The sequence below is a fragment of the Acanthochromis polyacanthus genome, chromosome 19, assembly GCF_021347895.1.
Source record: "Acanthochromis polyacanthus isolate Apoly-LR-REF ecotype Palm Island chromosome 19, KAUST_Apoly_ChrSc, whole genome shotgun sequence".
Lineage (NCBI taxonomy): Eukaryota > Metazoa > Chordata > Actinopteri > Pomacentridae > Acanthochromis > Acanthochromis polyacanthus.
In genome coordinates, this window is record NC_067131.1 from 27,060,502 (window position 1) to 27,076,289 (window position 15,788).

Sequence of the window (15,788 nt, forward strand, 5' to 3'; positions counted from 1 at the left end):
GTACGCTTGAGAGTAGATACAACAGGAGATGGGTAGGGAGAGCAGCACTAAGGATAATAAAAAATAAAAAAAATAAATCCATTTTGAATATGGTATGAAAAACCTAATGAACAGATGAACTGTGTTAGCATCAGAAGCAGCAAATCAAATCAACGTTTTTGAAAGCCTATTAAAGTTATCAGTTATGAGAGCACCAGGACTGAACCAAGTGGATAGAGGGTTTGTGGAAATATTTGCATGCACTCTGGTATGTCCTGATGATGCTGTAATGAAATAATGAATCAGGGAGTTAAAGTTAGAAGGTGATGAATGAGTGATGCACTCTGGCAAAGACTTCTAGGCTTTTAATGGCTTATTTTACCAGCACAGGGATCTTATACCCAAGTCGCTAATGTGACCAAGCCACATTATAGCAAAGGAGGGTCAGCAGTTAAAAATGGCTTTATTATTAAAAATGGCCAATGTATTTCATTCATTTTGGCATTTAATGGATTGTCAGCTGGCTTTTGCTTAAGAAAATTGTTTCAAATATGCATTCCTAATTGGTTCTGTTAAAAGCTACTGGTTACACAATCTTCCACTTCATGTTCTGCTGGTATGATTTTGTATCTAATCACAGACTGATTATTGCTGTCTGTCTCTTACAAGTACCCCAACTTGAAAGTGAAAGATTTATATACTTGGGTATTGTTGTAAGTATAAAAATGCTCTCCTCCAGGCATGTTTTACAACACCTAGGTATAATCTGATATTAATACTAACTATGTATGAATATTTTGTTTTTGCACAAAAATGTTTAATGTCCAACAACAATACTTACACACGTGGACAAAATTGTTGGTACCCCTCAGTTAAAGAAGGAAAAACCCACAATTCTCACTGAAATCACTTGAAACTCACAAAAGTAACTATAAATAAAAATGTATTGAAAATTAAATAATCAAAATCAGCCATCACTTTTGGATTGTTGATTAACATAATTATGTAAAAAACAAACTAATGAAATAAGGCTGGACAAAAATGATGGTACCCATAACTTAATATTTTGTTGCACAACCTTTTGAGGCAATCACTGCAATTAAACGATTTCTGTATTTGTCAATGAGCGTTCTGCAGCTGTCAACAGGTATTTTGGCCCACTCCTCATGAGCAAACAGCTCCAGTTGTCTCAGGTTTGATGGGTGTCTTCTCCAAATGGCATGTTTCAGCTCCTTCCACATATGTTCAATGGGATTCAGATCTGGGCTCATAGAAGGCCACTTTAGAATAGTCCAACGCTTTTCTCTCAGCCATTCTTAGGTGTTTTTGGCTGTGTGTTTTGGATCGTTGTCCTGTTGGAAGACCCATGACCTGCGACTGAGACCAAGCTTTCTGACACTAGGCAGCACATTTCTCTCCAGAATGCCTTGATAGTCTTCAGATTTCATCGTACCTTGCACACTTTCAAGACACCCTGTGTCAGATGCAGCAAAGCAGCCCCGAAACATTACTGAGCCTCCTCCATGTTTCACCGTAGGGACAGTGTTCTTTTCTTCGTATGCTTGGTTTTTGAGTCTATGAACATAGAGTTGATGTGCCTTACCAAAAAGCTCCAGTTTGGTCTCATCTGTCCAAAGGACATTCTCCCAGAAGCTTTGTGGCTTGTCAACATGCATTTTTGCAAATTCCAGTCTGACTTTTTTATGAGTTTTTTTCAGCAGTGGTGTCCTCCTTGGTCGTCTCCCATGAAGTCCACTTTGGCTCAAACAACGACGAATGGTGCGATCTGACACTGATGTACCTTGGCCTTGGAGTTCACCTTTAATTTCTTTGGAGGTTGCTCTGGGCTCTTTGGATACAATTTGAACGATCTGTCTCTTCAATTTGTCATCAATTTTCCTCTTGCGGCCACGTCCAGGGAGGTTGGCTACTGTCCCGTGGGTCTTGAACTTCTGAATAATATGAACCACTGTTGTCACAGGAACTTCAAGCTGTTTAGAGATGGTCTTATAGCCTTTACCTTTAAGATGTTTGTCTATATTTTTTTTCGGATGTCCTGGGACAATTCTCTCCTTCGCTTTCTGTTGTCCATGTTCAGTGTGGTACACACCTTTTCACCAAACAGCAGGGTGACTACTTGTCTCCCTTTAAATAGGCAGACTGACTGATTATGAGTTTGGAAACACCTGTGATGTCAATTAAATGACACACCTGAGTTAATCATGTCACTCTGGTCAAATAGTTTTCAATCTTTTATAGAGGTACCATCATTTTTGTCCAGGCCTGTTTCATTAGTTTGTTTTTTTTAAATAATTATGTTAATCAACAATTCAAAAGTAATGGCTGTTTTTGATTATTTAATTTTCAATAAATTTTTATTTATTGTTACTTTTGTGAGTTTCAAGTGATTTCAGTGAGAATTGTGAGTTTTTCCTTCTTTAACTGAGGGGTACCAACAATTTTGTCCACGTGTGTACATTTGGAACATTTTTACAATCTGCTTCTTTTTCCTCCAAAACCTGTGATGATATAAATATTCATATCTGTCAGATAAAAGTTCTTCTACTACATTTAAAAAGCCCATCCTTGATTTATAAATGGACTGCACAGGGTTACCACTGTGGCCTTACAGCTAGAAGATCCCTGATTTGCGTACCAGCCTGGACCTGGGATCTTTCTGCATGGAGTTTGCATGTTCTCCCTGTGGATGTGTGGGTTTTTTTCTGGGTTCTCTGGCTTCCACCCACAGTTCAAAAACATGCTGAGGTTAACTGGTGATTCTAAATTGTCTGTAGCTGTAAATGCGAGTGTGCTTGTTTGTCTGTATATGTAGCCCTGTGATAGACTGGTGACCTACATCAGCTGGGATAGACTCCAGGCCCTCCACAACCCTAATGAGGATTAAGCGGTGTATAAATGATGGATGGATGGATGGTTGGATGGATGGTTAGATGGATGGTTTTTAAGTGTGAGTGTCTTTAACTTTCAGTATCACATTTGTGTAAGTTACACACTGGTACAGTTTAGTCATGATGTCATAGAATCATGCTTGTAGATACACAGTTTTAACATGAATGATTAAGGTTCTACATGGACATATCATGTTGCAGGTTGCCACTATTTTAACTTAGGCCAAATGCTTTCCATGTTTGACATTTCAAGACCTGTCCTACACCACTATCCTGATGTCACATTTGGAGACTGTGTATCTGTTGCGTATGATAAAATAAGACACAATCCAGCAGCTGTTCCCTGGATACATTTTCCATAAAACCAGCCTTTAAGGGGATAATATTGTATGATTAGTAAACAGATTTCCTGTCTTGTCTGACCTTTAATGCCCATTCCGCTTCTTTGTCAGCTTACTTTTCATGATACTCAAATGCAAATGATCCTTCAGCCAGTGCACATGGTCTGTCATATGTGTGTGTGTCATGTACCAACTATGACACAAATTCAGCTGTCCAGTAATGCACTATTTTTACCCTGATTCCATAAACTTAGCATTGAGAGGAAAATGCTATAACTCTCAAGGAGTAATTGCATTGAGCTGCTTAAAGAATATCTTGCTCACGGGGTATTATAAGCTCATATGGATCACGCTGGATGAAGATGTGGATTACACATATGCATGTGCTCCAAACATAAAAAAATAGTTAAGGTCAACATCTACGTGCGACTTTGCACGGATATAACACCCAGCTCTCTTAAATTCGAATCTACTGTTTAAGCAATTGCATTCCACATCATACTCTCACTATGGACTTTATTAGCTCTTTATAGAATCTCACATACTGTGGGTGAATAAGCCTCTTATTGACCAAAGTCTTCCATCACTGCCTAAACATTACCAGGCCTTATAACAGAGCCAACAGGAGGTGCAGAAGTGCAAGACACTTAATCTCAAAGCTGCTTATGGAATTTTTTTCCCCCATTGATGCCAACAATATACTGCCTGTCCCAGCTGTAAGGGTAAACTAACCTGTAACAGACCAGCCTCTACAGTGCCTGTACACAAGAGTGTTTTTCAAGGTGTTTAGTTTTTGGCCTTTGCCCTTTTCCTAGAGCTTCCTAAGAGGTATGGCAGACATTCAGTCTGGCTCAGTTTCTCCCCAACATACCAGCCTCTGAGAGCTTCCCAGACAAGAGGGAAAATATACCTAGTCCGTGTCACATGCATGTGATCATGTAAATCTTCTCAACTGACGTCAAAATCTACCTACAGGTTATTCCAGGTGAAATGACCAGATATTCCTTGGGGGTGTTGCCGCACCATTTTCAAATTAGTCTTACATTTGCATGCCATTAGATAGTCACAAAAGTACTTTCTACGCAAAATTGTAGTTGTAGGGGTGTTAGAAAACTTCTGTGCAATATTTCTAGTACTTTTAAGGTCCCAAACCCCACTCGTGAGTAGGTTTTTCTTAATTTTTTGCATTTTTAGCAAGCCCCCATGGCCTGCAGAGTGTAGGGAGACACCTAAGGATGTTTGTGGGGCACTAGCTACATGCAGAGGCCTTGTTTACCAACTCACAGCTCTCTGGTATGTCTAGAGGCTGAGAATTAACCACTTAAAGATGCAAAAAACGCTGGCGAGGCTTTTTATAGCCCAAATTCTGAAAATTTCAGACCCCCACAACTCAGAAACTATTTGAGCTACAGGCCTACAATTTTGCGTAGAAAGTACTTTTGTAACTATCTAGTGACATGCAAATTTAGGACTAATTTGAAAATGGTGTGGTAACCACCATCTGGTGAAACCACACGGAATGACCCCTACGCTAAATACTTGGTATGACTCTCTACATAGCAAGCTGCAGAATGAAGTGGAGAGCCAGGTTGACGGCGTCGTCTACAGACCTGTTGTCTCTGTAGGCGAACTGCAGGGGGTCCAGAAGAGAGTCTGTGATGGCTTTTAGGTGAGGAAGCACAAGGCGCTCAAAAGACTTCAAAAGACTGGGGGGGTCTGGAGTGTGAGACTGTGGGGGGCTCTGAGCCCCTGCTGGGGTGAGGGGTGTGGGGCCGGTGTGAAGAGGTGGGCTAGAGGTGTGAGGTGGGGGGATGGGGTCGTCAGTTGACCATTGCCTTTCAAAGCGACAGTAGAACTCATTCAACTGGTTTGCCTGGCGCAGGTCGTTGGTGGAGTGGGGAGACAATGGCTTGTAATTGGTTATTTTTTGCAAGCCTTTCCAGACAGAAGCGGTGTCGTGAGCAGAGAACTGTTGTTGGAGCCTTCATGGCCTTGCACCACAATATCTGACTGAGCTGGTGCAGCCCTATGTACCAGCACGTTCTCTCAGATCAGCTGACCTTTCATTGCTGGTGACCCCAAAGTCAAACAAGAGAAGGAGAGATGTTCGGTCTTTTTCTGTCGCTGGTCCTATCTTATGGAATGCACTACCTTTGCACCTTAGACAGATCGATTCACTACCTGTTTTTAAATCAGCTCTTAAAACACATCTTTTTATCTTAGCTTTTAATTCATTCTAAGTTGTAATTTTATACCTGTTTTTATTTTGCTTATTGCTTTTTAATGTCTTATATATTTTATGTGTGTACTGCACTTTGGTCAACTGTGTTGTTTTGTAAAGTGCATTATAAATAAACTTGGATTGGATTGGATTGGAGTGTCTCTGCGTACTGCGTGTTGCATCATCAGATAATCTGCAACATGGCTGCAAACTATGATGAGGTCAGATTGGTGTTCGACAGGTACATGAAAACATCACTCAAGGAACAGATGAGGACAAAGAGGACCAAGGGAAAGTCAACATGTTACCATGTGAAGGACACCACTTTAATCCAGAATATTTCCCTGAGGGACTTTCTCTCGGATATCCGGACCAAAGCAGAGTTCACCGAGTATTTGGCTGACAAGGTTGTACGCCACAGCAGGAGCTCAAACAACAGACTGAAGAAATTTATGGTGGCCTCAGGAACACAAACCAAGGGCAATGTTGATATTCCAGACTCGCTTCTCACTCACAGGCAAGAAGGGGCAGACACGTAGCTCATACTGCATGCTGTAAGTGTTCCCCATGAAGCAGAACTTGTGGTCAGTTCTCCAGACACGGATGTCTTGTTGCTACTGGTCCACCTGTATCCACACTTGCCTGTTTCTACAGTCTTCCTCACTGGAAAGGGCAGGCTGAAGAGGAACATTTCTGTCTGTAACATATACAACAACTTAGGACAAAAGCACGCTTCTGCACTGTTGGGTCTTCGTGCTCTGACAGGCTCCGACATGTCTGGTAGATTTGTTGGCAGAACCAAATACTGGTGCTTCAAGGCATTCATGTCTTGTGACGATGAGATCCTGCATGCACTAGCAATGCTAGGAAATGACAACGATCTGCCCTCTGATGCATGCTTTCAGCTGGAACGTTTTGTTTGCGTGCTGTATCGATCAAAAATCCACACAACAGTTAAAGAGCTTCGCTGGTTCCTCTACTCAAATCGTGCAGCCGAAGTAGAAAACCTTCAACAAACTTCTGGTTCACTGGACTTACATATTCGGCGTGCACACTACATAGCCATGATTTGGAGGAAAGCTGATGAAAATCACCCACTCCTCCCAGCACCTACTGCATTTGGTTGGGCATTTGACGCAGGTTCAAATCACTTCTCTCCTGTTCGATGTTTCAATCCACCAGCTCCTGAGGCAGTACTGCACCTGATAAAGTGCGCAGTGGATGTGAAGGAAGGTGCAGTTGTCACAAAAACAATATCCCATGTACAGAATTCTGTGGATGTTGGGTTTTCACTTGCAACAACAAAACAAGCCAACCATGGATAAATGAAGAGTGTGAAGACATTTGATATCCACTGCTAAAACTACATCTATATACCATGTGACTTTGCATTTTTTCGTTCATAAAATGACTGAACAATAACTAACGTGGTTTCACTATAGTTATATAGATTTGTTTATTGACTTGTTCATATAATGTGTACCACGTGACCAATACATTACTTTAATCAAACAGATAAGGTCTTTGAACATTTATTTCCAATATCATTGTATGGACTACGGTGTCGAAATAAGTAGAATTAAGTGTAAAGGGTAGCCATTTTGGACGCCATCTCGAAATTAGGCATGTAAATCACAACTTTAGCCTAAATTTGATTATTCCATTGTTTTTTTTTTTGTGTCAGAAAACCTATGTTTAGATACTTTTTTTGTAATTATATCATGTGTACTAGCGAAGATATTGAATTATTGCTAAACACTGGCTATTTTGGCCGCCACCTGGGATTTCGGAATATGAAGAAAAAATGGCACCCTAATTTTTTTTTAAATTTATGATATCTTCTTTCAAAATCAAATGAGTTTTTGCTTTTACCAAAAAAATTACACGAAATTACAAATGAGCCTACACTAAGGTGTCAGACCAAAAAAGATCTGTAATAGGAACAAACTGTACTTTTCATTTGTCAAATGTGAATCATAATTGGGACTGAGCTACATATTCCTTTTTTAAACTGTAGTTTCTTTAGCATTTAACATTATGAAAAGATAATCATTTTGCCTTTGACTTAATGTTATATAATCTGCATTAAGACAACAAACAGATCATTCAGCTTGGTCAGTGAACCAACCATCTGTAGACTTACCTTCACATCAAAATGTCACAGTGACAAGTGACACCTAGAAACATTTGCAGTGCTGAAGCCCCAATAGGACTAAAGAACATCAGTGTTGCAAATCTGGTTGGAGAAAATCCATCAGTTGCCCCAATAAATGCTTTCTTCTGCTGACCTGGCATGTTGCACTGTATTCACTGCATTCTTTTCTGACCAAATGCAGTTCATATAAGACATTGATAGATCCAGAACCTCCAGTATCCTGCACAGGTACACATCTTCCTCTCATCAGCACACACACAGCAATCAACATGCTGCCTTTTAACAGTATTTGTCTGTATGGGTATCAACATAAATTAATGTGGTAACAGAGAATGCCAGTTTTAAAACCTGGTTTAATTAAAAAGCCAGTGTATTTTTTACCTGGTTAACATGTCCATGTGGTGTTTTTTAGAAGGTAGAACACAGATCTGGAGCGTAATGAGCAGTGAACGCAGTTGCTAAGCTGCTAGCCAATCCTGTCATCTTACAGGGTGGAGCTTTCTGTATCATTAATCAGTTGTGTATCATTTAATCAGTGCCTGTAGGAGGACTTTAATGTAAAGTTGCCATAGGTAGTTTAACCTTTCAATTGTGTCAATCACTGAATGCAGCCAAAGGTGTAAGCTAAACTCTTTCAACCTCATTTTGATAATGATTTGTTTTCTGGCACTCAGGGGTAAACATAGATACACAATGATGTCTTTTTACTTGCCAGGGGACAGAGTGGTAATGTCCATGTACAGAATGCAGAGAAGCTGATTGCAGTTTGCAATGCATATGTCGCAAGCCGTACCTCTTTCTCCTCCTCCAGGCAGCTTGACAGCATTTTCTTAATTCCATTCTGCAGAGAAAAGCCCATCCCTGCAGAACTGAATTATCCACTCGTACTTGACCCAGGCAGAACGTCTGCAGTTTTAGTCAATGTAGTCCTGCCAGAGCACAATTCGCTGGACTCATTAATAAACACTTTGCGCTTCCTATAACCATGGAGAGTGTTGTGCATGTTCACACTCCACAAGAACATGCTCAAAAGTTGAGTTCACACAGACTAAAATGGATTACATCATGTTCACAATTTTGAACTGTGAAGCTCGTTGTCCCATGAAAAATGAGGGCGCTTTGTATTTTTCAGCAGTATAAACCAACTAATGTTGTGACATTAGCAAATGATTTGTTCCTGGGGAATGAGGCCCTTACCAAATCTATACACTGATGCTCACTTTCCTGCACAGAGCAATTATTCTTCTGCTTATCTGGGTCAGATGCTTGAAAACTGCCGCCCTTGTTGATTATGACTGGCCATGACTGAAAGGGAGACCCCTACTTTGCTACATTGGTCGTGACTCAAATGCACCATCTAGTGGTATAGTGTAACCTACATTTGCAGCAAGTGCCACTAAATATGTTGGTGTATAAACAAATACTTAAAATGAACAAAATAAAAACAGTGTTATTAAAAAAGAGTAAATTTGTCCATCACTAATATTAAAGATGAAAACAAGCATTAAAGATCTTTGCTGTTTGATTCTGAAACCTGTCTGTTCAGTCTCCCACTGATTGGAAGTCTGAACTCAGTGCTAAAGACCCAACCCAAATGTTTTCAGTCAACAGCAAAAATAAAGGAACTGGTCTCACTTTTGCAATACTTTTGGAGGGGAGTGAATGAAAACATAAAGTACATACTTGACGTAAAATTCACTACTTTTTTCAGATGAGTGTGCCTTTGTCAACCCACAGGGTCTTACACCAAAGGCAGACTCTCTGGCCTCAGAGGAGATTCATCGTCTGCAGGTGCAGAACACCACCCTGCGTGCTGTGGTTACCCAGATGAGAAAGGACATGGAAAGTCTCAGCCAGCTCCTACCCAAGCCCCAACCTGAATCGCAGGCCTCTCCTCCTCAACCGGTTCAGCACCCAGGATCCTCAGCTGTCACCTCCAACACACTTTCAGCTAACACACAGGTGCCCACTGGACTGCCAGCCCAAACCGATGACATCTTCTCCAAAGTCGGTCCAGCAGGTGTGTTCAGCACACAGTTCTCAAAACCTACACAAACATGGTTGATGATTTTTATCATCCAGCAACACAGGGTACTATACTGTCACTTATCTTTTGTCATTGAGCTCCAGAGGCTCAATAGATTTGACTGTGATTTATTCCATAGAGAACTCCTTACAAAGCGCCTTCAGCAACAGACTGTACACCCTAAGTGTAAGAAGGAGCGTTTCCGCAGGTCATTTATCCCAGCATCAGTCAGACTGTACAATGCCGCATTATAAACTGGTCTACCTTTGTCACTGCTGCACTTTTCTCCCTCACTTATGTGCAATAACTGTTATTCTTCAACCTTATGTAAATAATAATCTTTGAAGAAAAAAAACATCACCTGTGCATATAATGTTCTCTGCCTTTTTTGCACTTCGTGTTTGTGTTTCTATTTATTCTGTACTGTCTTTAAACTATCTTCTCTCATTTGGAGCTACTGTAACAGTGAACTTTCCCCACTGTGGGATCAATAAAGTTTGTCTTGTCTTGTCTTGTCTTATCTTATAACTAATACAGCTAGACTCTTACCATTTAAAGAACTATTTTTTGAAATTTTGTTCAGGATGCTATATAGCCATAAGTTTAGTTTGCCTTCATTCATCTTTTTCCTCTGGTTTTTGTTATGATTCAGGTGGTTTGTATCTGCAAAAAGGTGCCTATAACCCTGCTTTGGTAAAGCAGGTAGGAGTGACACATGTGGAGTCTGCTCCCGCTGACATCATACAACAGGTATTGAAGGAAATCAATGTAGTTGAAGCTGACCTTTCAGTTCCATGCTAATGACTTCTCAAATCAGTGTTGTTGAATTACAGCTGCTAATCTCTTTAGTACCAAACACATCACTGTTGTAACATGCAAATGTCTCAAGTGTCTCATCTAATCTTCCTTCCAGAGTGCACCGGTGCAACAATTCCAAGAAGAGAACCAGCATTTGCAGCTGATCTCTGGTGGAGGGTTCGAAAAAGTCCATTGTGATAAAAGCAACCCTTCTCTCCTACGTGCCCGGCTGAAGCAGGCAGTGTCCTGTATCGCCCATTTGAGTCGAGACAAACAGCAGCTAATAGAGATAAGCAACCGCCTTCGATCCCAGATTACCACTGTTGGACCAATGAGTACAGTTAAACACACTCTCACCACCACACACACAAAGAGCGTAAATTACAGCATATTTCATATGCCAGTTATCCATGAAACGAAGCTTTTTTAAAATGACATTAGTTTGACAGTAGCTTAGATACTTTAGAACCTGTTGGAGTAATAGAAGTTCATTGTTGGGACACATTGATTCTACACACTTTGTTTTACCAAGTGTACCTTCACTTAGGATGTTAAACATGATTAAGAAAGAGATTTTTTTATGATTCAAAGTTCTGATTCTACACACAGATTTTTATTTTATTTTATGAAATATCTGAATACTTATAGAACTACCACTGGTGCTTATTAGTGTGTATACAGGGAGTTTACCTAAATCCACAGTATTGCAGTCACACTGTATTATAATACTTTGATGCAATTTCCGCAACAATTCATCCAGTCGTTTTACAGCCACTTCAGGGGAGCTCAAAAAGATTCAGATAAACAAGATCTTGCACTCTGGTAGGATATATATGTGATTTCTCCTTACAAGCTCCTCTGTGAGTCTCCTCACTCCACTGAATTTTAACATCTTCACTGACTATGAACTTCCAAAATTTTCCAGGATTCCAGCCTTAAGATGAAGGAGCAAGGACAGGTGGGATTATTCGCAGAATTGAAAGCACTCACAGGCCTCTGTGTGTCTAACAGAACCAGTGGAGCCAGAGAGGGACACCTCCATAGAGAAACAAGGAGACCAACAAGACCGGCTGTCTGTTCTGGAGCAGCTACAGTATCAGCTCACCACACAGGTATCTGAGCCAACTCACTATCCAGGTCTTTTTAAACCCATAGCTTATCAAGAAACGTTTATTCTTCTAAAATGCCTCTATATTTTACATCACAGGTTAAGTTCTTACTTCTTTTGTGATTTTTTGAGTCAATCTGCCACACAATAGCCTGTGCAAAAAGTGAATAAGTCTGAACACTTGGGGCCAACCAACTGCATATGTTACAAAGAGAGTTCTGTATTTCTCTGAGACACCACCAGAGAGCACAGTAGGTCCACTAATGTGTGTGTGCCATCAGGAGTTGCAGTACGCTGTGAAGCAGAGAGCTGGCACTGCTGCTCAAGAGCTCCTCCCAGAACCCGACAGCCAAGGTCCTCTCACAAAAGAGCCTGCCAGCACTAACCAGGGGCACAAAGCCACACACAGGTCTGAGGTAAAAGCCGAGCTTTAAATACTGCATCAATTGATTACCAAGCTCAGCCACACAGTTCACTTCTCAAGCTGAGTGTTGAGTGTTGTTGCAAAACTGTAGGTATTTTCTAAATTACTCATATTTTTGTATATACATTTAGCAAGTACTGGACAGTTAAAAAAAGAAAATGTACAGATCAGTAAATGTAACAAAACTAAATCAGTTATCTCTGTTTTTGGACTTCCACACCCAGTAAGTAAAACGTTCTAATTGAAATTACTTTCCTGCTCTTTTCTTCTTTAGAGCTCAATAAGCAAAGAGAGCTATTCTCCACTCAGCCAGCCACACCCACACTCAGGTCTGTCATCAGAGGAATCACTGCAGTCATTAAAGGAGCTGTGGGAGATACTGGACCATGGGCTCAGTCTGTCTATATTCTCTGAAGGTAACCACACAAACTCGACTCACTGCTCCTCCTGTAAAGCCTAAAGCCACCAGCGAAACTTCATTATTTATCAGCTACAACATGCTACACAGGAATGTCTATTTTCAGTCTACTGCATTACTGGCAGTATTCAGAATTACCAGTCCATCTAGCCCAACTGCCCTAAATCTGTTCCTCCGAGCTACATCAATTTACTGTTAACACGTTAATGCCCATATAAGGGGGAAAGTTCAAGTGTGCATATCAGCCATTTTCAGTCCTTGCACATATCACATATAATATAGTACTATACTATATTACAGCGAAGCGACCTCATGGACTTGATGTGACAATGGTAGCATGTCACAGTCCGTGTGATCACAATCTGCAAGGTTTGGGTCTATTAGTCTGATGTGAAGCCCTTTTTTCATACAGCTCTCTCCCCATCCTGAAATACATGAAACCTTCACTGTGGACTTGGAGACATCATCCCACCTGTGGGAGACAGTGCATGCACAGACTGTCACTTTGTCAAAATACACAACCTCTTTGCCAAGTGTGAATCTGAACCAGTCAAGGACACACAGACAGATAGCTAATTGCTCAATGTGTGTGCTGTAGTGTCTGCTAGCCTTTCAGGGAACAGTTTCTCAACCAGAGCAGCAGCCAGATCAGGCTGAGACGCAGTGATCAGCATCACGCCATTTCACAATTATGAAATAGAAAAAGCTGGCACGAGGTTTTGGCTACATTTTATAACTGATTGCAACTGCACTGAGTACATGAAACTGTTCATTACAGATATTAAAGCAACTGTTTCACTAATGATCGAGCAAAGTTGTTACTATTGTATTACGAGCAGGAGAATACTGTACAGATGTACTATTTAAAAAGAGCACAAAAAGAACTATTTAGGAAAGTTAAATCTGTATCTAGATCTACAATTGCAACATAAATACACAAAAATATGCAAGCACAGTATTTACACTACAGTTCAAAAGTTTGAGGTCACTTAGAAAGGTCCTCATTGTGGAAAGAAACACATTTTTTCAAATGAAGATAACACAGTGGAATGACATGTTACCGTAAGATATCCACTACAGTTCAAAAGTTTGAGGTCACTTAGAATTTCCTTATTATTGAATAAAAAGTAGTTTGCTTTTGCTTTTTTTTGATGAAAATAACATTAAATGAATCATAACTCCAATCCAGACATTGTTAATGTGGTAAATGATTATTCTAGCTGGAAATGACTGATTTTAATAGAATATCTCCATAGGGGTACAGAGGAACATTTCCAGCAACCATCACTCCTGTGTTCTAATGCTACATTGTGTTAGCTAACGGTATTGAAAGGCTAATTTAAAGATAAGAACACTTTTGTGCAATTATGTCAGCACATGAATGAAAGTGTGCGTTTTCATTTAAAACATGAAATTGTCTCGGTGACCCCAAACTTTTGAACAGTGATTTCATTACCTGCTACATTAAAAAATAGATTTGTGATAGTCACGTTTCTAAAAACTGTATGCCATTTTGTCTAGCCATCTGTTCCACTCTGAACATAATATCCTAGGAAAACCTTTGGGTATTTCTTCAAATGTGGCACAACTGTTCACTTGTGCACAAAGATGAAATGATTAGATCATTAAAGGTAGTGATCATTTTGACCTAATTTGACAAGATTTGACACAGATGTGTAAAAGGATAAAAGGGTTGACTGTAATGTCATGTACTGTGATGACATTTTAGATCCAAGAGGTCAAAGGTCAGTTTTTTATGCCCATTATTCAACTACATATCTCAGCACAGAACATATTATTATAAATTATTTTCAACTTTATGGCTTAACAAATTACTCCTGCTTACTGTGGTAACCCCCAGTGGTGTTCTAGATGACTTAAGTACAGTTCTGTGAGTTACAATACTGAAATGAAGTGAAAGGCCTTGCTATGAAGCAGACTAACAACCGTTAAACGTGTGCTTCACTTGTCTGCTCCAAAGGTGAAGGTGAGCTGAACAGAAAGCAGATACATGAGTCTGGTGGTTCTGGAGTCCAGAAGACGTTACATTCTACTGATGTGATTCATACTCAGCCCCCAAGTGATGCCCAGCCAAGGAGGAACCTCTCTAAAACATCATCAAATACTGCCAAGACTGGCAGACCTGGATGCCCTAGCAGGATCAACAAGATAAGAAACTACAATGTTAAAGACTGACGCACACAAGAAATCTGTCATTAATACATGAATCCCATGCTTCTCTATTACAGCAGTTTTATGAATTCTTCTTAGGCTCTACAGGAGCTTTTACAAGTCTGAGAAAATAACCAGGGATGCTGCTCATTTTGTCTCCTCCAAACATCCATGACAGAAAGTCTGCATTCCACACTGGAAACAATGAATTTCAATGGGACGGTTGTATGCTGCTTTGATTCATCTCTGTTGAGTCTCCCAACTTTATGCAAATTGGGTATAGGACACAGACAGTATGTGCACACTTTTTTTTAGTATTATTTATAATTTTTATTGCCTGATTTCAAATACACCATGATGGCCTCAGCTGCTACAGCAGTCAAAATGTTCCCATGTACCCCTACAATTTAGTTATTTAATAAAGCATGCATTTTTGGGAAATTTTGTCAGTGCTTACATTGTGTTATTTTCAAGTTGTATTAATGTATTTGTCAATTTCTTAGATGCCATTATGCTAGTTTGTGGCAAAGCTGGCCCTCTAAGTAAAATATTAGACTGAGGTAGTGTTAAATGCTTTTACCTGGATTATACCTTAGGCCTGCTAAAGAAGGAGGTCTGCTTTTTCCTATTAAATATGAAAATATAAGTCACAACCCGAGGTTACCCATCCATTATCTATACACCACTTAGTCTTCATTAGGGTCATGGTGGGATTGGAGTCTGTCCCAGCTGACTTAGGGTGAAGGCCTGGACAGGTCACCAGTCTCCCACAGGGCTACATATAGAGACAAACAATCACGCTCACATTCACACTTACGGACAATTTAGAGTTACCAGTTAATCTCAGCATGTTTTTGGACTGTGGGAGGAAGCTGGAGAACCCGGAGAAAACCCACAGGGAGAACATGCAAACTCCATGCAGAAAGATCACAGGCTGGGGCGCAAACCGGGGATCTTTTAGCTGCCAGGTGACACTGCTAACCACTGGCCCACCTTACATTATCCAAACCAAACCTTGATTGCTATAGCGCCACCCTGGGGTCACTTTAGTTGCTTGAGTAGTGGGTGCATAGTTGGTGTTTTCTGTGTTTTTTACAGTTTTCGATACATGAACACTAGAAAGAAGAAGAATGACAAGAATTTCAATAGGTTTCTGCAGCTTTGTTGCTTGGACCCCTAAAAATTGTCATCATTAACTTGAGGTCCTACTAATACAAACAGAACTCCCCAATATTTA

The 15,788-nt window shown here is 40.3% G+C and overlaps 1 protein-coding gene across 5 annotated transcripts in view; it reads left to right on the forward strand.

The window, feature by feature from the left end:
• The window catches only part of ccdc57 (coiled-coil domain containing 57), a 41,419-nt gene extending 26,427 nt beyond the window's left edge, over positions 1–14,992 (forward strand). For 4 of the 5 annotated variants that reach the window (XM_051939168.1, XM_051939171.1, XM_051939170.1 and 1 more), the window contains 7 exons: positions 9,343–9,625; positions 10,284–10,381; positions 10,545–10,764; positions 11,441–11,541; positions 11,819–11,953; positions 12,236–12,377; positions 14,361–14,992. In XM_051939168.1, coding sequence (XP_051795128.1) covers positions 9,343–9,625; positions 10,284–10,381; positions 10,545–10,764; positions 11,441–11,541; positions 11,819–11,953; positions 12,236–12,377; positions 14,361–14,575 — 1,194 coding nt within the window. In that variant the 3' untranslated portion in view covers positions 14,576–14,992. Of the gene's footprint in view, positions 1–9,342; positions 9,626–10,283; positions 10,382–10,544; positions 10,765–11,440; positions 11,542–11,818; positions 12,049–12,235; positions 12,378–14,360 lie in introns of those variants that run through there. The other variant, XR_007937882.1, reaches the window with a different exon arrangement.
• The last annotated feature ends 796 nt before the right edge of the window (positions 14,993–15,788 follow it).